Source organism: Pelecanus crispus, chromosome 3 (genome assembly GCF_030463565.1).
Source record: "Pelecanus crispus isolate bPelCri1 chromosome 3, bPelCri1.pri, whole genome shotgun sequence".
In the NCBI taxonomy this organism is placed as follows: Eukaryota; Metazoa; Chordata; class Aves; order Pelecaniformes; family Pelecanidae; genus Pelecanus; species Pelecanus crispus.
This window is the reverse complement of record NC_134645.1, coordinates 97484929-97509986: the sequence shown is the minus strand read 5'-3', so window position 1 is coordinate 97509986 and position 25058 is coordinate 97484929. Positions and strand designations below refer to the sequence as shown.

Genomic DNA, 25058 nt, shown 5'->3' with positions numbered 1-25058 from the left:
ATGTTGTCTCTGATCATATATTTGATATCAAGTCCTAGCACGAAACTATTATATTTAATCCACGTAGTTTCTTGTTAGGAAATAGCACACATACACCGTCAAATGATTTTCAGTACAAAAGATATACAGATAAAATTGTTTAACTGAAAGCTCTGAAGACTCCTAGGCATCAGTAGGGAAGGCACTTTTCCGGTCACAGAATTCTAGCACATCGGAATTCCGCACAGCTTTGGTATTTCAACATCTCCTTCAGTTTCTATGCAAGTGATATCCACTGACTGCCCAGTCCTGAACTTCTCCACTTGCAAATAATGCAAAGAAAATTGCTCCAAATAGATTAATAGAAGCAGCAATATAGAAAACAGTCTGCCATTCTCCCACAGTATTCTGTCAAAAGGAGGAAAGAGGAGAAGAAGAAGAAGAAAAAAAAAAAAAAAAAAAAAAAGAAGAGATGCTGTCAATTTGCAGCTCCACACTCAAGAAAAAGTAATTTTAAAACTGATGCTACCTTGCTTTCAAGTCAGGTGATCCACGAGCTGAAGTGCTCTGCACTATGCAGTAAGCTATTCTTAATGACTACTGTGTGGATATTCCAGAATCATAAGCTTTTTAGCCCAAACAAGGTAGCTATCTTTACTCAGATTTCAAGAGGAATCCTCTAAACTCTGGTATTTAAAAAAGGCCTTAAGACATGGGTAGCAAAGAACTGCGGTTTGTTTGGTTTTTGGGTTTTTTTTTTTTCTTGTTTTCTTTTCTTTTTAAATAAGAAGTAATATCTGCAGATGTCTTAAGGCACTTTTTTTTTCCCTTTTTTTTTTTTTTTAAGTTCCAGATGACTACTGTAACAAACCTGTAAATGATTTTACTACAAAAACATAATAATGCCACAACAGTGCATTAGTATGGGGGGAAAAAAAAACAAACCAAAAAAAAATATCCCACTTGTTAAGATGTCTGGAAGGACTAATTTGTTTAAATTCATGTATTAATGAATATTTTCATATTATTTTTAAGGAAATCATTGGAGTGATCACCAACTCCGAAAATTCAACTGTATCAATAAACTTACTGCTCCCATCTTCCTTTCTTAAAAGACTTTAGAGTAAGTCATATATTGATTTAAAAAAAAAAAAAATAAAAATCAAACAACTCCTTGCTCTCTTTTTCTACTCCAAATCACCCTTTGACTAAAACACCTTGGAAGTCAAATCTAACACTTGGTTAGGTGTTAGGTGAAGTTAGGTGTTAGACACAAGACAAAAGTTAGGTGTCTTGTGAAACTAATACAGCTTAGAATGTCCTAATCCTGTAGTGTACATACAAAGGGATGCATTATAAAAACCACACATTTGAATTTAGTTTCTCACTTATCTGACAAATGCTGACCTTACAACTCAACACCTCACGTGAAAGACTGATTTTAAAACAAGTAAGAACTTGTCTTAATTTGCTAAAATATTACCATAGCTGTCTCATCTAGTTGGCATTTTAACAGAGTTTTACTGTGATAAAAACATATTCATTTTATTCCTAGACAATATAAGGGGTGAGTCACTAAAATTTTAAAATCCTACACAAAGGTCTTTGGTTTTACCTTTATTTTCCTCATCAGAATCAGAAGAATAAAGGCTAGGAATTAAGTCATTCACAGCAACAGAACAGTACCACTTACGTGTATAACGCAGATTTCATTTAATGATTGCAGACTTGAGAAGATGGAATTTCCATTCAATGGAGATAAAAAAATAACAACTGAAAAAATAGCAATCAGACTTACATTATGAGTGAGGTTCTTGGCAATAACTGGCCCCACCATTCCTGGGATAGTGGCAAAAGAATTTGTGATCCCAAGGAGAATTCCAGCATACCTGCAAAAGAAATTGTTAACACTGCTTATTAACTTATCCTGCTTATCAGTCATGGAAACAATTTTGCCTAACCTGATCACATAGGCCTCATCTTGATCACACAGACAAATTAACACACAAATGTTCCACTGGGAATGGCTTGCTTTTATTCTAACAACACCTCACTGACAACCTGGTACATACATTTTTAGGGACATGATTTAGTGGTGGACTTGGCAATGTTAGGTTAACAGTTGGACTCGATGATCTTAAAGGTCCTTTCCAACCTAAATGATTCTGTGATTCTCTATGTCTCTTTTTTCCAGAGGTTAGTTATGGAATTTAACTTAAATTACTCATGGCTTTGCTCAGAATCCATAATCCAAACCCACGTACCCTTTGCTAAGTCACAACCAAACTGTCTGGAATGGATCCATTGGAGAAGTTAGAAAAGAAACATTGCATGCCTTGAAGACAACAAGGAGTATGACAGAGTGCTGTTTGGCAACAGCAAGAGTTGGTTCAGGTATCATTACTAAAAAGTGTCTGCCAAGAAGGCAATATCACCAGTGTGGATGGATATCCCCACCTACACTACGGAGTGTATGTTCCAAAGAGCCGAGTTCAGAGCACTGCGGCAGTCCTTCCCTTGAGCTTTCCATGGGTCAAGGCCAATGGGAAATGGGTCTGACTTAACCAGTTCTGCTGGTTGCCATTCCTGCAGCTCCATTCTGAAGCTTCCTGTTCCATGAACGTCTTGCTCTATCACACATATGTACATGCATATGCACCAGCAGCCATAAAAACTTGCTGGGAAAAGCTGGTAACTTGCTTAATATCCGAGTCTCAGCACCTCATCTCTAAGCAATTAAAGATCTCTCTCATAGGAGTGTTGCAATACTGAAAAATCATGTTTGAAACTGTACCACAAGCGCAGACTTGTGGAAGAGGCTGAAGAGAAACGAGCTAGACATTCTAGAGCAGAGCTCGACCTTCCGACCACCAGAGCACAGATCCCTATAGTTCAGATTTTCAAGGTGGATTTGCTGGCTGAAGAATCATACAAAATACTAATAGTTGCAGTTTACCACAGGAGAAAGGAGTTATCTCCCAGTGATCATTTTAGGCTGTTTAGCAGAGTGAAATTATGTCCTCACTGATTTTAACACAACAGAAATACAATTTCATCTCTAAAGATAGATGCATAGCTTTGACATTTCATTTACCAGAACAGGAGAATTCAGCCATACAGCGTTGTTACAAAAGGTTGTGGTATGTGTATCCAGTCCAACGATATTAGAGAAACATGTGTTTTTTCCTGAGAAAGAGAATCAATTATCTAGCCTACCAGTTGATATTTTTTTTAAAAGTCAACACTACATATCAGTTTAAAGCATGGCAATGTATTTTAGACTGAGCTCCAATGCCTTAATTAAAATGATCCTTATTTCTTATAAATGTAGCATGCAGTCTTCTGAACATGGAAAGTGTTTAAGAATTAATAGGCCTTTATGAAGCTGAATGTGAAAGTGTAAAAGTTTCCCTTAGGCAGATAAACACAAATAGCAAAACTCCATTTAAAGCCTCTAAGTAGAACCAAATGCATTTTGTCTTCAACGTGTTTAAGCACTACCATACTGATAACACACACTTTCAAAACTAAACATAGTTTAATAGTTTCCCTGGCTGCCAAAGATCTTTGGCAATCAATTGCTGGCTAAATGCCTCTGTTTATGCCCAGTGTTTCTGACATAGGTTGCATTCTTGGTAACGCTCGCTGTTTGATGCAGATAACTGCTATGCCACTCCCTCAGCACAGTGGAGACTCCCATATTGAACAGGAAAGCAAAAAGTGACACGTCTGTAGAGCAAGACTAATAGTAAACTGTTGGTGAGGTTCTTAAGGCATAGTGGGGATAACCAAACACAAATCAACTTGCAGAGCAGTTAAGTAGTAAAATCAAGAGTAAAAAAACAGGTATGTGAAGTGTTTAGTGTATAACACAGCCACGGGAATATTACAAGGGCTCATGGTAACAGCAATGCTAAAAATCGTAATCATGGCAGCATATTGATGTAGATTTAAAGAGCTAGAATAGAATACGTTTTCCCCACAAGAACAATCTTGTCTCCCTCCCATCCCTGACCCCCCCAATTCAATACACTGATGGCATAATAAATACATGTTAGAAACCAAAAACACATAGCAAATACTGTTTTTCCTTCAGTATAAGTATTTTCATTCACTTTCCTGTGAATATAATAATTATTTTTTTGGTATAATGCAAGTTTTAGTAGCAATAAGGGACCCTTTGCTATTCTAGTCAGCATTCTTCTAACCAATTAAAATGGGCATTTAAGTGCATTTTGAAATGGCTTTTCTGGTTATTCTAATATCTTTCAGTAAATTTAAAAGGAAGGGAAAAAAAAAAAAATCGAGCTCTGGGTAAACTCTTACCAGAGGTTTCCTTCACAAGTTTATCCAGACCACGTTTTCAGATTTCTGCAATTATGCCAAGCATTTCCTTGAAATTGTGAACACCTGCCTTGACTATTTCATCCAACAAAGTTCAGACTTTCAGAAAAAGGTTTCTTTTTCCTCTTGTCATAGATGTTTTTGTATTTCTGTATTTGAAGAATTTTTTTTTCCTACTACCTTTGTTACAAGAACATGCCCCTTTCCTCCTCTGTCTCCATTTGGACAGATTTACCCTGAGTTAAAGCATGCATGTGCTGAATAGAGAATCACCGATTTCAATAAAACAGCATCCATCCTGACCATGTTCTCATCCAGCAAAGTTTTTCTGCGTATGCGGCCATTGGTCTCTAGAGGCAATGCCGGGCCAAAGTTCCTGAACTATCAGCAAGACACCTGCCTCTCCTGCACTCATAATCAGTATGCTCCCTTCAGCCTATCTGAGAGGAAAGAAGGGCTAGAGGAACTTGTATGGTTTAACTGCAAAGGGAATAAAAGCAGGACTTTGTTGAGGGTAGGAAGAATAGAAGGGGATTTGGTCAGAGGGATCAGCAGCAGTTCATGCGGTGAATCTAATTACGCCTGCTGACATGTATCAGTATCGTGCCACATTTTTTTCTTGTGGCTTTTTTCAACACCTAAAATACTCTGGATACTGTCATATACAAATTCACCCTTGAAATAAGCACATTAGAAATGCAAAGTGAAGTATCTGTCAAATTAGAAAACACACAACATCCTAGTTCTGGAAACCTCAGCTGTCACCTGCATACAGAAATTCCTCGCGCGCACGCCTCACAGAGACACACTGCAGTTGTGCAATTTCCTTTTTCCTGTGACAGCTCTGTTGCACTCAGTGGACAGGATGAATTGTACTCACTTAATGAGCACCATTTAATATTTCGTTTCACTTCACTTTCTCAATGCATGGACCCAAGCCTTACTTTCTGCATACTATTCAGCTGTTGCAATTAGAATTTTAATCATCCCAAACACTTTCCAGTAGAACTCTTCACAATACTAGGTTATTTTCACAACACTCTTGAGAGGTGGAGATGACAATGTGAAACCCATCCTACAGATATGAAACAAAAACATAGGCCAAGAATGTATGTGCCTACTGGGTGGCTTGACTTGAGATCCTCAAGATCTCATTCTAAGAGTATTTCACAGCATTGTTCATATATTCAAAGCACAGCTCCACTGACTTCTGTCTGCAGTCTGGGTAGTATCACTTTTGCAAGCCAAAACTTAATAGTTTGAAGAGGCATACAAAAACAACCAATAAATCAGCTAGGCCTCAATCTCACTGGATCCAACATTAGCTTCTCAGCTGAGCTGTTTAAGTTTGGACTCCAGCTATCGCAGACTCCCTTTACATATTATGGTAGTCTGAACCAGCCTCAAGAAGTTCCCCTCACTCATCATAACTAAAGAACTCTTGAAGAGTCCAGATTCCTAAAGCTAGAGGGTATGAACATGATGCTCACAGATGATCGCACTAGAGTCTGATCCAACTGACTTACCACATCCAAACTCTGTGACAGAGCACTGAAAGGGCTGAATTCCCAAGAGCAATGTTCAGCTACCATAAACATGACCCTTCTTTTCTCCTGTAATGCCCTGCCTCAGCCATTATGTGCTCTCCCACTACTGCAGCTATGAGGTAGAGGTTTTAGGAATTAATGTCAGTCTCCCCTTCTATACAACGCTAAGTCACCTCTAGAGCGTGATTCATCCTGTACACTGAGTGAAGAAAAGGTCCTGTGCAGGGGAATATTACAACAATTACACCAAGACTGATTTGTGATGCACAGAGAAAAGGAGGCAAATCAAAACTGCACAGATATCCAAGTTCTGCCATTAAGTAACTTAGAGTAGTAATGTCTTTTGACATTAATGCTTATGTTTTGTATTTTTAAACACAGAGACACAAAATAAATAACTCCAACTCCTAGCCAACGTTTTACATTTTTATGAAATTGTTACAGTTCTGCAAAGCTAAGCTTGAAACAGAAGTTGTATAATGGACCCATAACACCCCAGATGCACTGCTTTAGCTACATCTTTTAAATTCGTAATTCTACTTGATTTAAAACAAAGTGCATCACAGAAGCTATTCTTACTTTCTTACTCAATTAATAGTACAAGCTGTTTATAGCTGGCCACTGACACCTTGCCTCTTGCTTGCTACCTAATCTCACCTGCCAAGATTAATTGGGCTCCCACTATTTCATAACTGTTAAGTCAAAACTTGTCCATCATTGTGGACATGACCACACCCTTCCAATTGTCAATTCCTGGATACCATCTTCAGTTTGGACCCGAGGTCTCCCATATAAGTTGTCCAGATCTTAAGAATTTTTTTCTAGGTAACTTTTCTACAAAGTGGTTTTTTTCCCCCCTCTTCACTTACACTTAAACTCTTTTCATTTTACACATTAGTACAGAAACACTCTCTTCTTTGTTCATAAAGTCATTTGACCCTGCTCATATCTAAGTGTTACCACAAACAGGTAAATTAATGACAAAGCAAAGTACTTGACTTTTACCAGTGCAATCCTTACGTGGACTTTCAAAAGAATACACATACATCCACACTCTTTGGGAAGCTGATGGATCTGTCAGATTCTGAATTTGTAACACACTGAAGTCTAACTTTCCATTCTTAAAAGTTAGTCATTTAAGAGCAATTGTACATACCTGATTTGTTACCTACTGGTAACAGGTCACCTACTCATAAGAAGATTTTGATACCAGTGTATAGAATGTTTTTCAAATACAAATCATTTGCCTGTATCACAGTGCTTAAATATGGTAATGTTCACACTAAAGGTTGATAACTCTGATGGAAAAGTTTAAGAGTGAAACACTTAATTGTATTGTGCTGTTCCAAAACATACTGTCCTATTAAGATCACGAATCAAATAGGATAAAAATCTAGTTAGTATAATTACAGGAATTATATAATTTATGACTGCAGGATCAAAAATGGAATTATTCTAAACTGTTGTTCATATCATATCCTCTGCCAGACTTGCACTTTTTGCAAATACAGTGCTTAAAACTGTAAACCTGAGTCACTGTCAGTGTTTACATTCCAGGTCTGTACAGCACATGGTCCATAGCTAAATCTCCCAGGCAGCCCAGCAATAAAATTAAAAAAAAAAAAATAAAAAAAAAGGTTCATAAATGTATCACATGTACTAACAATAGCTTCAGCAATACTTACGAAGGTGCTATGTCCAGATGGTTGATGCTGTAGCCAGATGTACAAAATCCTCCTAGTGTTGTTGATATGGTCACGAATGCAACAGCCAGTGCATAGTTGCAACCTATGAATCCAGCTGCTACTAAGAACACTGCAGGTCCAATCATTCCTTTAAGACAGAAATCTTAGAATCAATGGACCTTCAACGTGAGAGACATTAAGAGGCTCTAAGCTGTGTATACATTTTCTATACAACTTGCACCACCACCTAGTGTACAGAATGCAGCACTGCACTACATGCATTACAGTGGGCCTCTAAGGAAGAGCAGATGGGTTGCAAACCTGTTGCTGCTTCAGGAAACAGTAGGCAGACCCGAAAAATCCCACTCTAGCTGCGAAGAGCAAACTTCAACTAGATAAAAAATTAACAAATATCAACAGATACTGAAAGTGACTTTGCAAATTAATTTTATTTATTGTTATAAAAATAATAGAAGCTGCACTGACACTGGTAGGTGAACAGTACACTGCAAAGAAATTATCCCCATTTAACTCTCCAGGTTTCAGGAACAAACACTGACTTCTGCAGATCATAATAAAGTAGAGCTGGAAGGGTTCATACAAATACATACATACATATATATATGTGTGCATGTACATATATAGATATATATATATATGTATATTTCTCCTGTAGGCACCTTCTAGAATGAGTTTTATTTCACATTTACAAGATCTGAACATCTGGTATATCTATACTGGAGCCTACTGTACAATTTAGAGACCCCAGGCTAGCTTTAGAGATGCTACATCAGGTACTGGAAACAGCTTAGCAGCCATCATAGGCTAGTGCATGCTGCTTCCTGTCTGCAGTCAACTTTAGTTCCCACTTCCCAGTACCAGAGCCCATTTATATGACCCCATCATGATCTCTGTAAACACCTCCAAGTACATGCTTTTGCTGATGAAGCCAACCTAACAGTGCTGCCTTTCCTAACACAACATCATGTTTCTTGCTCAGTTGTACATACTTGGGTGTGAGGCCCTGCAGTAAACTGGATCACCAAAATGGTGCAGGCTTAAAATAAAAAATGCTTGAGAGTTTATTGTAAGAGCTGCTTTAAAGAAAGCAACTGAATCAGCAGAATTGAGAAGGCAGTAAGGATGGGCACACATCAAGCGGGCTGACTTTTTTTTTTTTTTTTAATATCTTTCCCCTGCCCCTCCTCTTTTAATCAGCAATTAACTTCTCCTTCCTGAATACAGCCTTTTGCCTGGATTCATTAAAAACCTGATCTTGTTGATCTCTTAGTGATATCAGATCACCTCTCCTCCCAACTAGTCAAGACCATTTTAGATTCTATTTGGTCTTCCTACCCTGGTAGGAACTATAAATTTTGCAAGTGTATTCCTATTCAGTTAAGTAACACTGAACAACACAGAGCTGGGAATAGGCTCAGGCAGAACAATATCCCATCTCAGTTTGAGATAGCCATTCACAAGGCATCATTCTGTCAAGCAATTATCACCACTTTAATGGTGATTCTACCCGACCATTTATTTAATCAGTTTGCTTGTAAGAATGATGTATCTTGACCTAAACAAAGCTTTTGACAATCTCTTATTGTTCTCTTATCCAATAGGCCTACTTTTTAATGGCAAAAAGATAGAATTTACTCTTGACAAATTAATGTAGAAATAAAGCTGCTCCTCTGAAGCCATGCAGAATCCTGCCTAATCTCAGAGCAGAATGTCACACTACTCTCCCAAACACTTCATTTTTCCCAGACTGATACTATGAGATGTTCCAAACAGATGATACTTGCACCTACCTATTAGGGTAAAACATTTGCGAACACAAACAGTGGACAAGTTCTGTTTTTCCCGTAAATAATCAGCAATTTGCCCAGACAGAATTATACATAACCAGCAGCCAAAATAAGGTAGGGCAGATAAAAAACCATTCTGTTAAGGAGATTAAAAAAAAAAAAAGACGACAGTTAACACACTGAAATGACAATTCAATATGCTGAAAAATCACTTGTGCTGAAGCATTAACAGAGACTGAACCAGAGGTGTCAAAACCATCCATCCACATAACTATTGTTGGTATTACCGTAAGAGAGGAACCTAGGGATAGAAAAAGCAAAGCATTTTAAAGTTACCAATGTGTAAACTCTCCATTGCATGACTTAATCTGTAACTACCAATGCAGCCAGACCAAAACTCAAATGTTTAAATCAGCAACTGGGTTCAGGAAAAAGAAAAATATACATGAAGGTATCTTGTGGACATTAACCTAGTCATGCAAGTTTCCAGAAACACCAATTTCAGTTAGGACAGGCTATCGAATGAGTTACTAAAGTAAGTAGAAGATGTGAATATCATTCAGAATTTTGAAAGCTATATGGAATCTCAGGGTTTTTTACTACTATAACTCTTCAACATTACATTATCCCATATCTATCTGCTGAAACATCTGATGCTGGCTGTAATCAGAGACAAAATACAGAACTACAACTTTCATCAGATCCAGGCTGGACATCCTATGATCCCAAAGCAAAGCTATTATTCAGGACCTGACATTACTTACACTGGAGTCACCTGTTAACTCCTATTACTTTAAACAAGAGCTGTTTAGAGACTTCTGCCTGATTCTGCATTTTTTTCTGATGACGGGAAACAAAAGGTACTACTAAGCTGCATAAGTTTACAACCTCTCCATATAATTATGCATAATTACTGATAACAGAGCTATAATTTGACCTAATCTGTGATTAAAAAGAGGTATTTGGGTAGCTATTGGATAGAAATACTCTCACATTTATACACTATCATAAAATGTATATTTGTCAAAGAAGAAACAAAAGCTTCCCTAGGAAATTTAATTTGAAGTGAGACCAGAAACACATCCCCACCTGAAATCCACTCTATTAGCACTTAAACATGCGGCCGGTGGGGTTTCAATGCTCAGCTTTCAAAAGCAGTAAGTAAAATTTTGAAAAATAGAAGATAGTCTCACTAATAAAAGAAACAATTTATTTTGAAGCACTATTCAGAGACACGGCATTATTTTTAACCAATCCCTTTATTATAGGATGGAAACTGGTGGACTATACAGTAGCAACTGTATAATATTTTAAATAGTAATGCAATTTCCATCTAAATGTGTGGCAACAAAGTTAGTCCAACACTATTATGCAAGCTTTTCTTTTTTTTCCTTTTTCTTTAATGTTCACAACAGTCAGTACTCCAAGTCACTCCAAAAAGAAGAAACATAACCCAGTCACTCCAAAAAGAAGAAACATAACCCAGAGACATAGGAAACCACTTCACAGCAGAACCCGTTAGCACTTAATGCAACAGCATTTTACAAAACCCATGCAATCAAGGGCTGTTGTAGCAAATGACTGTCATAGATATTTACGCAGGTGTTCCCTCAAGAGGCATAAGGAACCCAACCAGCAACTTCAGCTATTTTTTTCCAGCCATTTTGCAGCTTGCCCTACCGCAACCTTCTCTTCTAACACTGAGATTCCCCATCTTTTTCTCCCAAGATTGCTGGCATCACCTATTTCTTGCATGGTGTGAATATTCAGTTTGCTCTAAAGCAGTCTCATGTGTTAAACCAGGAAAAGACTATGCTAAACTTCTTGAAATTTCTGACCACCTTTTTAGTTGAGCTGTACCAGCTTCTCCAGGTAAACTATACTATCACTGAAACTTTCTCATTAAAGAAAGACCAGTACAGTCAAGTAATTGCTATAAATAAGAATGTTCCACCCACCATCCCTGCAATTTTTCCCTGATAAGTAATTTCATTTTTAAAAATTTCCTTGAAAAGCATTATTTCTGGACCTTAAGTCTATGGTTTTGTTTCATCCTATTTACCTCACTAAAAAAAAAAAAAAAAAAAGGTATTTTACCTCTGTTGCTCATTGAGGAAAGGAAAGTGACAATTTGGAAAGGGATCCAATCAGACTGAAGCTCCCCCCGCTTTAAAATACTTTAAAAAATGTCACTTGTCCAACGATTTCCTTAGTTTTATTTTTCTTTTTAAACTGGAAACATTCTCCTTTATGACTGAGCAAAGATATAGTGTTTCAGAAGCCATAAAACAAGCTATAAAATCTGAAGCAATCATACAAACCATATAATAGAGAAAAATATTTTTATAGTTATTGTTTTAAATCAGAGCAGTTTAAAATGGGTAACATGCATCTTCAACCAGAAAAATGAGCTCGAAAGCTAGCATTAAGCTAAATGTCAAATAAGTCCCCCAAAAAATGGAAATTACAAGGCAGGCAACATTTTCAATGCATCTGCTTAATTGTGGGGATTTATTTTACCATCTCCCAGCTATACATTTACATTCCAAGGGTCTTAAGCAGGTTCCTCTGTTCTAAACAGCAGGGAAGATCTCTGTTATTTCATTTCTTTAATTCAAAAGAAAGTGACTGTATTTTTCTCACCTCCTGTGCATCAAACCGCAGGATCTCCTTCATGTATGTGGGCAAGAGCGTAAGAAGTGTATAGAAAGTCCAATTATAAGAGAAGTGTGCCACAACGATAGCCCAGAGTGGAAGAGACTCCAGTATACGTCTCCAGGGAACAGATTTCTGTGTAGAAAGCTAGCAAGGCAGAGAAAAAGGGAAGAGAAGAGTGATCAGGACATTGACATGAACATTTACTAAATACAGTGTTTTGATCCTACCCAAATCTATGCAGATCATTCATTCTGAAGGGCAGAAAATGAGTCTCAGTCAATAGATGCAAGTCATCAGCAATGAATGAATTACTGCGTTCAGTTCTCACTGAAGGTATACTAATGTACGTTACTGCTCTGTTGTTTACTATTGCAAAGTAAACCAATTACTATTATGTTTTGTAATCAGAATTTCAAAAAGTATGCCTTCTCTTGTTGAGATTTGTTGCCTCCTGCTTTAACTATAAATGATTAAATGTTTAAAGTCACCCCTTGTGTTTATTTAGCTGAATCTTTCCTACTCAATCCTAGATATTAACTTTGGCCTCTCAGCCAACCTCACAGGTTATAAATACATACGCCCAGTCACAGGAATAAACTCTTATGCACACTTTAGGAACTAACTCATTAGCATTTTCAAAATGTTTTCTCCACAAACAGTAATCTCTTTCTTACTCTAGAAGACACATTGAAAAAAAGTTGTAAAATGTTGTATGCAAAGTTTAAAGACACTATACAAGTCTGGATCTAGTTTAAAAAGAAGTGATAGACTTGAGCTTTTTATTTAAAAAGCACCACAACAATGCTTTGTTTGATTGCCAGTTGTTTCTCACTTATACAACTGCACTGTATTTTTAATTTTTTGACAAATTCTGCCTCTCTCTCAGATGAAGACGTCAACAGAGCATGATGCTAATGACAGTATTTATGGTTTATGTTCTTACTTAAGTAAGACTATACTGAAGTGCTGTACCTGATCTTTTAGAGAAGAGAGTATATACTCTCTTTCAGCATGTGAAATGCTCTTGTGAGTTTCTGGTGTATCACTAACCAACCACATCCAGAAGAAGAACCATAATACGCCAAGTGCACCTATTGTTGGGAAGAGATGGGTAAAGAGATAGAAATAAAAGAAATAAGCAATTATATTGAGTGAATAACACTCTCAGATGATTTAGTTAGAAGCTTTTTCCAAATACTGTAATATAATTTTAATGCATATTATTTTTCTATCTACTTACAAACAGTAGTTCCCCAAAGTGGCTTAACAATGCACATTTAGAGGTAATAAACAATAAAAAGCACTAAGCAGGAAAGTGGTTTTTTGTGGGGTTTGTTTTTTTTTTTTTTTTTTAATTCCTCTTGGAAGTGTCTCATACAGCAAGAAAGTTGCGTACACATACATATTGTATTTTTAGCAGTCACATGGAACAGCCACAAAGGATATAGCTCGCCCAGAAGAAAAATAAAAATTCACATTAAGTTTAATCACAAAAAATACTTGGTGCACATACGGAGAATATCACTACATACAGCTTAACTGATGTACCAATCCTCCTTTGCTTTTTTAAGCTAAACCCCAGAACTGTCATTTAAAAAGGTAACTTTTCAACAGTCAGTCCAAATCAACTGTACTTTTATGTAACTATAACATTATAACTTATTTCATTTTGCCCAATTCTTTGTTTTGAACCCTTTTCATTTTTACAAAAATTGGCAGTGGTTTTGTTGAGGAAAGTATAATCCTTGTCTTTGATTTCAATTCTGCTTTCCCCACGCAGAATACGAAACGGCTCCGACATAAATAGACCTATAAAAAAGCATCAGTTAGATCTATGACATGCTGTTAGAAAATATTTTCCGTGTTTGAGCTTCTTCTAGAACACAACTCACAGTAAACATGCTAGGCCCTGCATTTTGGGCATTCCTTTAGGGTTCCTGTGACTGCTAGAGAGATTTTCTACACAGTTTCCATTTAAAACAGCAGTAACTTTTCACATGCTCTTTGATTCAGAGTAGAAGTTTATTCCTGGGATTAGAGTTATTAACTCAATTTCACACTTCAAATAAGAAATTTCAGCCTGTTGTTTCCAAGTGGCGGGAGATTTAAGAGCATTTGACTTGTACCAGCTTTTGTCCAACTTAGAGACAGCTTTGCTTACAGCCACACAAAGGAATCTACTTAGCTTTAAATATCTCTAATTTCCCAGGAGGAATAAAATAGCAACACTACATCACGCACGTTTTTAAAATGTAAAGTAAGTTTTACAATATACCATGCTTTTCAACAAGAATATAGATTGTACTTTTAATAATTTAAAAAACCCACTTACCAAATATGTAAAACACATAAACCCAGTTCATATAGTAGCAGATTAAACCAGATAGTGGCAGAGAGACTACAGTTCCCAGCTGTGCACCTACCGGAAGAAAGCAAAACCAAGTAGAAAAACAATAATTATATCTCCTATTGACCCCTTAAACTAAGTGGCATTTCACAGTTATTTTGTTTTATTTTTCTGTAATAAATCATGCAGAAAAGATGTCACCACCACTAGAGGGCTTCCATTTCACCTTAAAGAAACACAGGCCCAAGAAGCTGCTTTGGCAGCTCCAAGTAAACGGAGTCACAAAGCCCTAAGCATCCAAAATTACAAGCAAAAAGCAATAAAATGCAGGCATTCTTAGCATATTCATCTTCAATAAAATGATGGCTCTAGTACCTCCAAAACAATGCAAATTAGTCAACTGGCATTGTGGCAAAACAACAGAAAGCTGACCACAGTACAATTAAGGACTTGGGGTGGTGAATATTCTGCCTTGATATAATCCATTTGCATTTCTTGTCACTCCTACTAGCTCCACAGAAACAAGAATGCTAGAAACAAGAGCCAGAAGGCATCCATATAACCAGCAGGTTCAAATCCCATGGTCCCTGAATTCAATGGGGTGTAGTATCAGGCAAGGAAGAAGGGCAAGATGAGCAGATTCCAGTTCAGATACAAGCCAAAAGCAGGAAAGAACTATTCTTGAGTTCAATATACATTTTGCAAAGGATGGTGGGTTCCCCCTCCCACCCCAAATCTAAACCAGAAACCCAACCTATATTATTTACATACTTAGGAACTATACTGGTGATAAATAGTAGACCTTGCCTCTCAACATTAGTTATATAATCACTCCTCCAAACCTAATCTCAACATTATATTACATTGATACGTTGGCTGCCTAGATTCCATCTTGATGGAAAACAATTTTTACTTGAGGCAGAAAGCTTCAACCACAAACAACAAAACCACGTACTTCATGCAAAATATAAATCAAAATAACAACTACATATAACCTCAATCATATGTTCTCTTAGAAAAGCAACATGATCATGATTAAATAAACCACAGACCACATGACTGCCAACCATGAAAATGTGGGGAAAAGGAAACACTCTGCTAAGTTTACACAAGCTGCCTTACCCACCATGACTGCTAACAAGTGGCAGTTCAAGACCACAGCCTCTTCTCACTAGTACACTAGCATATCATTTCACAAGATACAAAAAGACAGTTTAAAAGCTCCCAGTTGTTAAATGCAGTAGATGTCAATCCCAACTCTGTGCTCTCTGCTTAACTTGTGTGCTGGCTCTTACACAAAGACATCTTTTAAAGCAGATTTAATTCACTAATATGGCAGAAAACAGATACAAAAAAAAAAAGAAAAAAGCTTTCTGCTGCATTAGGTAGGTTAAAGTGGTTCATGGAAGGATCTGATGAATACCTGAAATAGCACAAAGGAAGGAATGAGACACTTGGCTAGGAGGGAAGTGAAAAAATGTGAGGAAGAGGATTAAGGCTTCATTCCTGTTGGCACAAATGAGCCACTAGACTGGTTTAGCTGCTTGAGAAACTGTAGCCACAGTTTACATGGTATATAGCCCTGTCTTCTTGATGAAGCCCAGGTTGAATAAGAAAGCTGCAACAGCATTAATACTAACAAGAGCGAGTGAAACAAACCATCACTTCATCAAGTGAACACAAAATTTGACATCCTCAAAGAAATAATATCAATTTTGACCAGTAAATTTAGAAAGCTACATTTTTCACCTGCCCCACAAATGCTGCATTGTGCAATGTGACTGACCAATAAACCCCGAGAACAGACGAAGGCTCAGTGGAGATGGGCAAGAGCAATGTGTGAATGAAGCTCAGATAATAATACAGGGTGTGACTGACCACAGCTGTTGCAAAGACTTTATCTCAACGCAAAGGGGACCCAGAAGGTGACCTTTGTTTTAGATAAACAGCTATGTCACTTGAGTGCATCAGCTGACTGTATCAACTGTTGAGTGGATCAGCTGGTGGTGTAAATGTTTCTCCCCGAGTTCATTAAAAGTGTGACTGTCTCCCTGAGTTAGCCAGACCAGCATGCGGGGAGCGAATATGTGGCACAGCCCAATGTAAAGTATAAAAACCAAACAAGTAACAACAGAATTTCTAAAAGAACAATGGACTTGAGCTGCCTTCAACTCACGTATTCCTTCCCGGCAACGGGGGATTCCCAGCATCACGATGGCAAGCATATTAGAGACCAGTAATGCAAATGTGTATTGCAATTGCTATATTTTGCTAAGTGTTAACTTACATTTGTACTGTGCTTTCAGCATATTTTGTATCACTCTGCTAAATCAAAAATCCTGAGTAACATCAAATATCTTCAAATAAGTAAATCTGATATCAAACATTACACCTTCCACTCAAAGAACATCTAAAAGCATCTGGTCAGGGGATATTGGACTCTGACAAGGAGCTCTTGCAGCAATACCTGGGACCTTGGACATCATCTTCCTTGAGTTCCTCCAAAAACACTTTTAAAAAAAGCCCTGAAAAAACAACCGACCACCTCTATCCTGTGATTCTGCCCCAGCTTTTTTGTTCCTAATACTAAATCCCCTTTACTTGCAGTATCTTCTGTTAATCAGCTTCACAGTAACTCTTCGCACCGCTTTATACCAAAGTCAGTCTGAAATTTATACTTAGCTGCAAATCAATACATTTTCTCAGGGTTATAAGAGCCATGAATAAATGAAGGTAATGAATGCAAAGAGAGATTTAATTCAATGTTATGCTTTCCAGATTAAATGCTGATTAAAATTTATAATATAAATCCCTTTGATTTAAGTCAATCCTCCCTGTTACTGCAGTAAAAATGTATAATCCTGTTATCAGCGTGGGAATTTCTCACCTGCATATGAAATACTAAGGAGCTTGCTGCGTTCCAGCGGAGGAGCCCAAGACGACCACATTGAATGCATAGCTGGGAAGGTAACACCCTAGAAAACAACATTTCATTCTGTTGAAATGCAACAACTTTAGAACTCCCTTCAACTTTGCACATTTCAAAGCATATTTCATTAAAAAGCAGTAGTACAATCTGTTACGTTTTGTGTTTAGCAAGAAACCACTTTAAAAAAGTGCGCAAGGCATGAAAGTAAGTAGGCAGAATTAATTTCTCCTGCTTTTGATTCTGTATATACTGGAAAAGCTGCAAGAATACAAACAATACTGTTCTGAGCTCCTGGTTTCTGACAAATGAGAAGGGATAATTCTAGTTTTGTCTCAAGTGTCCTTACAAATAAAACCTTTTTCTTATTAAAAAAGCTTAGGCTAAAATATAGTGCAAACTTATCTATTATTCACAAAAATTAAAACTAAGCTACTCAAAATGAAATAATCCATATACTACTCCAGCATACCGACACCCACAGAGTCTAATCACTACAATTCATTAATAAATTATTCAGATACATTTTCAAGTTACATAGAGAAAAAGGATTACCTCTCCCAGTCCTTCCAAGGCTCTGACAGCTATGAGGTAACCAACTCCCAGATTTGCAGCTAAGGGAGTAAGCAAGGTGAATACAGAGGTACCAAAGATGCCAAACCCCAGTAACAGCTTCCCTCCGATTTTGCTGGCCAGATATCCTCCTGGAATCTGAGTAACAATATAGCCGTAGAAAAAAGAACCAAGGATCCATCCCTGAGTATCAGCATCCCAAGAATACTTTTCCCCCTAAAAAGAGGAAAAAAAAAAACCAAAACAAAACAACACAACAACAAAATGCAGTTTCTCTGACTATCTTTTATATAACTTTGATCCACCATTTAGTCCCTTACACCTAAATTACAAATCTTTCATGGCCTCCTCCCTAGGGTCTCCTTCCTCTACACACATCTATACTGCAAAGTTGTGCTGAAAGCTAATTTGGGTAGTTTAGTCTGTTCAGACATATCTAACCCAAGTATGAAAATCATCACAATGTGACATGTAAGTGCTCGGGCAGTTATCCCTTTTTTGAGTTCTAAGCAACTTGGGTTAGGTGACATAGGTACAGACCATGTAGTCTGCATGAGTGTGAATCCCACTTCTGTACCACAATGTGGACATTTGGTCATGCTCTAGAAAATAGCTTCTCCTGCAGAAAATTTATGGTCAGAAAAGCAAACAAGGAGATGCAGATGCTTAAATTTAGTATAAAGAGGGAGAGCAGCCAAGGACAGGATTCACAGGGGTAGGTAGAAGAATGGGATAAGCACAGCAGAGGGAAGATGAGTTTAGTGGACAAAATAATAAAAGCAAAGATGATCGAGATAAGGAGCCTGAAGCTATAAAGGAAGTCAGCAAGAAGTCATGGACTGTTGCCCAATAAAGTGATTTTGAAGTTTGGGATCACTTCCAAAAGCCCAATTTATGACCATCTAAATAAGAAGCATACATTTCACAGAAGTGATGAGAGAATCTTCTTCCCATAAAATTCGCAGTTACAATTTGCTCACGATAAATAATAAATGACCTCTAAACAAGCAAACAAAATGAAGGCAGGAAGACTGCAAGAGTGCTCAGTAATAAACTGCAATTATAACGTGAGATCTATGCAAATCCAAACTCACAAAGCTTTTGTTTTTTTTTTTTAAAGCACTTTTTCATATGCAGCAGTTCTGTTCAGTTAAGAAATGTGATTTTAAGGATTACTGGAAGGGAACTCAGAGATAAAGGATATAAAGACAAGAATCATGATCTGGGAAAGAGATCAAAGAAGAGAGGAGAAAAATATTACATGTTAATTTGTAATGAAATTTCATGCCATTGAGACTGTACAAAGAACAGGCAAATACGGACAGTGATGTGAGCTCTGACGCAGATGAAACAGTAACAGTTGATCACTGGCATATAAAACAGTAAGTCATAATAGATGTACAAGGTCAGAGTAGCCAATTTATAAGGAATAGCACAGAAAGGATATACGTAAAAAACCTGACCCTGAGCACTGAACTTCTAAATTAGCCAGTCATTTAAGGCTATCATTTTTCAGAACAGCTTTAGAAGAACCACGGAGAAGGCCATCCAGTAAAGAGCAGCCTGCTCTCTTGCCACCTAAGCATGAGTCATCAATCACAGACTTCTATTAAAAAGATTTTTACATGCCATATTACAGGACAATATGTTTGAGACCTCACCGTTGTGTTGCGAGGAACATTTATGGTGGATGAATGCTCTGGACACACACTGGAAGTCGTATTCTTTGCTAAGCTTGTGTTAGGTTCTACCATATCCACCAGAGCAACGCTTAGGTTCACACGTAACGCGTACAGGAGGAAGAACCCGAAAAAGGCCAGTAGCGCTAGATTGTATCGAGCTGAGCAGCATGCAGGAACTGAAATGAGAGTAAATGAAAGATTTTTGGTTTAACAGAACCTAACAAAATAAGAACAACTGATAAACAGTTTTTACTAATAATCTTGGAAATTTATGGGTAAGAAAAAGAATAGGCAAGAAAACAAGCTAATTGTTCTAGTCTTAAGGGGTGTATCCAATAGGGGTAGAAGCTGAGGGTAGGGGGGGAAAAAAAGCGCCCACTTTTCTACCGATGTGCAAAACAAATGTAATTCTTGTTTAGACAACTGGTAGCTACCCGCACAAGTGTAGGAGCTGCAGTGGAAGTGTGGTGTGTGGTGTGTGGAAATGGATTTAGAAACATGGTTTCAAAAGTCCTCCCCAAGATACAGTAGTATTTATCCAAAGTAGAACTTCACACAAAAAAAAACCCCTAAGATTAGCAGGAAGCCTGCCATATATGTGAAAACGGTTCAAGAAAAACAGAGACTCTTTAAGTAGTATTAAAGAACAGTCATTGAGATTCCAGACTGTTTTCTAGGACAAGGTATCCTTCTGTAACTTTACTTATGAAGGAATATGCATTTGCTGACAGGTGCCAGAGAAAACTAGCAGAAAGGGGAATGGCAAACACTGCAGTGGCACTGTGCAACAGCTTCCCACTCACCCAGTATGCCCCTCTTCCGCAGTCACCATATAACAGTGAAGTTGACAAAGTAAAATGAGTCTTAGATTCAGCATAAAATCTGTGTTGTGGCATTAAGTCAACTCTGTCACCTGTTTAAACCCAGATATCAGACTTTGTACTGTAACACAGTTATTGATTCCCTTCTACAGTAGTACACAGAAGCGTTTGGCAGAGATCGTTCATTGGTACCAGGAGATTCAGATCAGAGTTGAGCTGTAACTTGGCCAGCACATCACCAGTGGCAATAGATTTTGTATCTATACAGTTTACAGCTCTGCAGATATTCTTTATGAACTGGGAACGCCTGAACCTACTGAGCAGAAATGTCAAATTGTTGAGAAACTACTCGAAGAATCTGCTGAATTAACAAATAGTTAGGGGGTGGAGTTTCCCCCCTTGTGAGGAAACCATGGTGCTAACGGAAAATTTTATAACCTGGATGTCTGAAACTCTGGGAGGGTTGGGGATCAGTACCTGCAGATATTACATCAGTCTACAGTGATCTCATCTTTCTCTGGCTATCCAGAATTCAAATGATGAATAGAACAAGTATATCTATGAACAACAGGATTGACTGGAGCTTCATCTGCTACTGCAGTATGTTTCTTGACTGGATTCCCTGATCTGCAGCAAGAACCAAAAAGCACGCCCTGTGGACAAGCTATCTAAAGACCTTGCCCTTCCCAGTAACTTCCTTGAAACAAGGAATGAGCCTATGTGATTTTGTCTTTTTCAGTGGCGGCACAAACAGAGCCTTTCTGCAAGATGGTATTTTTCATGAAAGTAGTAGAACTTTCCCATTTTTGAAGTCTCTAACCCTGACCAACTTTATGTGAAGTTCCTTATGGCTACACAAGTTGTTAAAATGACATAGAGAGGCTGTATTTGTTATGTTTGTTTAGTAAATGAGTGATAAGTGAGGCTACTGTGCAAATATCCAAAACATCTTCCAGACCTGTGGTAATTGCAAGTCATGCCTCAGCAGCATTTGAAAAAGGCGTATCTGATTTTTAAATGACAGAAAGGAGAGCAGCCAAGATTTTATTGCTTGCTTTAAAAACAATAAGCACCAAAAGCAGGAAGTGCTTACTGCACAAAAACTAGTCAGGCAGCTTCACTGTCCTTTACTGTTGTTTCAAAAGCAATTTGCCTCAAGTAGAAAATGTATAGTTGCATAATTTATAACGATGAATATAATTACAGGTAAAGCTATTCAACCTTTCCACTGCCTGTATTTGCTGGGGCTGAACAATAATAACAGAAGGCTGAATTGATATTCAGACTTCTGCTGATATTCACTGACGAAGTAACCTTTCCTTGGAAATGCAGATTAACTGGAACATCCATTACTCTTCCTCTGGAAGCTTCTTACTGGTATACACCTTGTCTGGAGAGCAAGCTCCACAAAACAGATGTGCAAGAACTTAAGATCACTAATGTCAAATTTTTTTGAACTGTAAATAGTTTATCATTAAAATCTAACAAACATGTAGATCTGCAAGTCTCAAACAAATAGCTGCTAAATTATTGCTTCCCTGTCTTTCCACTAAGTGCATATGCAATACCTGAGAACATTAGATCAAGTTACCAGAACAGAAGATTCGAGAAGATTCCAGATGCGTTTCAGTCACCCACCTCTTCAGGAGATTACCATAATCAAAGAGACACAGACATTCACCCCCCCTAAAGTTTAAGGCAGCTAATTGTTCAAGAACTTACCTCGATTGGCAGTCTTGGGTTCTACATCTACAGTTAATTCTGATTTCAGGGGCATGTCTTATAATACTGTAGCTATAATTGAACAAGATTCTTAAATTGCAGTTAAAAAAATAGGTCTATGCTGCAAGTTGCACAGCAGTTAAAGGAAGTTGCTCTTCTGCTGTATTTTTCCTTGTGGGTGAGGTGAACTACCTCAACTGGAGGACGATGCATTGTGCAAACTTAAGAAAGTCTTGCTTTAATAACTGACTTGAACTTAAATTTCTCTCTTTCTGGCACTTTTAAGTCATTTTGTTAGCGGCTCCTTGTGGCTGCAGTTATATGTTTCCCACATAGGTTAGGGTATTTTTCCATGCATACTGAAGAAACTCAAAAATCTTACTTTACTCTTTATAGTTTGCCTGCTCTGGGAAAGCAAACAGCACAGACAACCCCCTAAACACATTAGCTCTGTTGTTAAGCCCTGACCCCATAATGATCCTCCTCTCCTATAATTATCTTCGTGCCTTCTTCCACCTTCCTTCCTCTCCACACTTCCATAACAAGCAATTAGTCTTACTCAGATTCTGGCTTAAAATGAAATTCTGCCATAACCTCGGTGGACCCCAGCAATCGTTAATAGCTGGGCCAGCATTTAAGCTGGAATTACCCAGTTGCCTCCCCTGAAGAGACACCAAGCCAAGGGCAGGTGTTTAGATGTGAATTAGGTAACAGGGCTGCACGCCTGTTCCCCGCCGTCAGTGCTGAGGACAAAGCCCTGATCATAGAATCATATAAGGTTGGAAAAGACCTTTAAGATCATCCAGTCCAACCATTAAACTTAACGCTACCAAGTCCACCACTAAACCAATTAAAGGTAGAGTAATAATTAATTTCATGATTCCTGGCTTGGTGGCTGGATTATTTTTTAACGAAAGTAAAACCAGGAATCGTTAAGGTTGGAAAGGACCTCTAAGATCATCAGTCCAACCATCAACCCAACACCCCCATGGCCCACTAAACCATGACCCAAAGTGCCACGTCCACCCGCTTTTTGAACCCCTCCAGCGACGGCGACTCCACCACCTCTCCGGGCAGCCTGTTCCAATCGCCGTCAGGAGGCCGGGCCGCGTTTAACCTAACGCTCTCCGGCACCGCCGCGTCCTCAAGACCAAACGCATTTACCGGCGCGGGGCGGGAGGCGAAGCCCCCGAGGCCGCGGGGACGGGCGCCGCCGGGGCGGCCGTTGGCCTGACAGGGCGGCCGCGCGCGCCGCCCAGCAACGGCTGCGGCAGGCGAGGGACCGGCCCCGGCCCCGGCCCCGGCCCCGCAGGGACGCCCTCGGCCCGGGCCCCGCCGTTCCGCGGCTCCATGGCAACGCGACGCCGCGACACACGGGGCGCGGTGCCGCCGGGGAGGCGCCACGGCCCGGCCCGCCTCCCACGGCGCCGCCGGGCTCCGCGGCCCCCGGGCCGGCAGATCCGCAGCGAGGGGGGTGCCCGGCTGGGCACGGCTCGCCGGGGCAGCTGCCCCCGGTGCCGCCGCCCGCGCCTCTCACCCGTGCCGAGCTGCGACTCCTTCAGCAGCGGGGTGCGGTCCTCTCCCTCCTCGGTCTCCATCTCGCTGCCACCCGGACCGCGCAGCGCACCCAGGGCCAGACCGCCGGCAGCCAGCGCTGAGAGGACGGGAGCGCGGCTCACCGCGCCGCTGCCCGCCCGCCCACCCCGCTCTGCTCTGCTCTGCTCTGCTCTGCTCTGCCCCGCCGGTGCCGGGCAGCGGCAGCTGCAGCCCCCGGCGGTCATGTGACGGGCGCTGGCGGGCGGAAACAGCCTCAGCCGCAGCCTGGCGCGGCTGCCGGCCTGCCCTCGGCGGCCATCTTTGGTGAGGGCAGGGGCGGCGGCGGCCCGCCCGCCTGCAGCGCCAAGGCGGCCGCTCCCTCCCGCAGGGCGGGGCGGGGCGGGCTGACGGCTGGGGACGAACGGCAGGGCTGACTGCGGGTGTCGCTGTGCCGCCTGCCTCGCCTGTTTTGGGAAAAGTTCCTCGTATTTAGGACACATCTCATCAGGCGACTCACGCCTTCCGCAGGCGCGGGGAGGTGGCGGCTGTGAATGCGTTTCGAGCTTTGCTGCGACAGAAGCGCTTCAGGTTGCGTGGCGCGGAGGAGCGTTACGCGTTGAGGGCGGCCGTGGCCTGGCGACCGCGCGTGGCGGCGCGCGAGCGAAGGCGGGCGGCTTCTCGGTGCAGGGGAAGCGTGGCAGCCATGTCCGAATTGGGGCAGGCTCGCAGTGCAGGGTTTCGCTGTAACCACTAAAACGCCCGGCCGCTTGAGCAGCGTTACAGCGATAAATTACAGTATCCGCGGCGCAGGACCTTGTTATTCTGCGCGCGTGTGCGGTGCCCGATTCCTGGAGTGAGGCCTTAAAATCAGAGAAATGCACCGACATAAATGAATAAGCACCGTGGCCTGTGTAACACAGCTTTTCCTCTCGGAGTCAGTGGTTTTCAGCCTCAGTCAAGGCTAACAACAGGGTAGAGGTCTTTAAGTTTCACAGGCCTTTACATAGGAGCCTGCCTCTGCTTGTCGGTGCCCTTGCCAGGGCTGCATGCCGAGTCATTTTGACGATTCCGCCGGCCATCCACTGAAACCCTTGGCTTTGCTACTTCCCCATGCCATCACACCAGTGTGTAAGTAACTTACTGGAAAATTTTGCGTACTGGAAAAATGGAAGAATGTAAAAGATTCCTGGCAGCACATTCGGCTATACCGTTTCACACAAGGTAGATGTACTGAGCTCGCAAGTATCAATAGAATGACTGCGGCTGTGTGCCGGTCATAGGGTATTACATCTATGCGAACATGTGAAGCAAACCAGGACTTCTGGTTCTGAAATTTAGCCTAAGGGTGTCTTCTGTGAGTCAAACTTACTTGGAAGTCACAGCCAAAATTACAGAAGGAAAACCAATTGCTTTATTCTGACAAAGCACAC

General features: G+C 40.0%; 1 protein-coding gene across 2 annotated transcripts; it reads right to left on the bottom strand.

The window, feature by feature from the left end:
• Window positions 1-203: 203 nt before the first annotated feature.
• On the bottom strand, window positions 204-23690 carry SLC17A5 (solute carrier family 17 member 5). 2 transcript variants are annotated; one of them, XM_075707907.1, is made up of 12 exons: window positions 23617-23690; window positions 23441-23476; window positions 19529-19727; window positions 17850-18083; window positions 17256-17343; window positions 14354-14440; window positions 12994-13112; window positions 12007-12165; window positions 9367-9499; window positions 7556-7703; window positions 1778-1868; window positions 204-387 (listed from the first exon to the last, which is right to left on the bottom strand). In XM_075707907.1, exons 1-12 carry the CDS (start codon window positions 23688-23690, stop codon window positions 250-252), a joined length of 1506 nt encoding a protein of 501 aa, XP_075564022.1. In that variant the 3' UTR covers window positions 204-249. The 2 variants fall into 2 exon arrangements, with proteins under 2 accessions (XP_075564022.1, XP_075564023.1); XM_075707908.1 differs by lacking the exon at window positions 23441-23476 and having other exon boundaries at window positions 19529-19725; window positions 23630-23690.
• Window positions 23691-25058: the final 1368 nt, after the last annotated feature.

What these genes read in the sequence shown, in the direction of transcription:
- SLC17A5 (XM_075707907.1), bottom strand. Translation starts at nt 23,690, where the DNA reads ATGGAGACCGAGGAGGGAGAGGACCGCACCCCGCTGCTGAAGGAGTCG. An exon ending in CCTTAGTATTTCATATGCAG is followed by an intron (nt 14,441 to 17,255) that starts GTGAGAAATTCC and finishes TTCTTCCGGTAG; the next exon opens with GTGCACAGCTGGGAACTGTA. An exon ending in CCAAGAACCTCACTCATAAT is followed by an intron (nt 388 to 1,777) that starts GTAAGTCTGATT and finishes TCCTTTTGACAG; the next exon opens with AATACTGTGGGAGAATGGCA.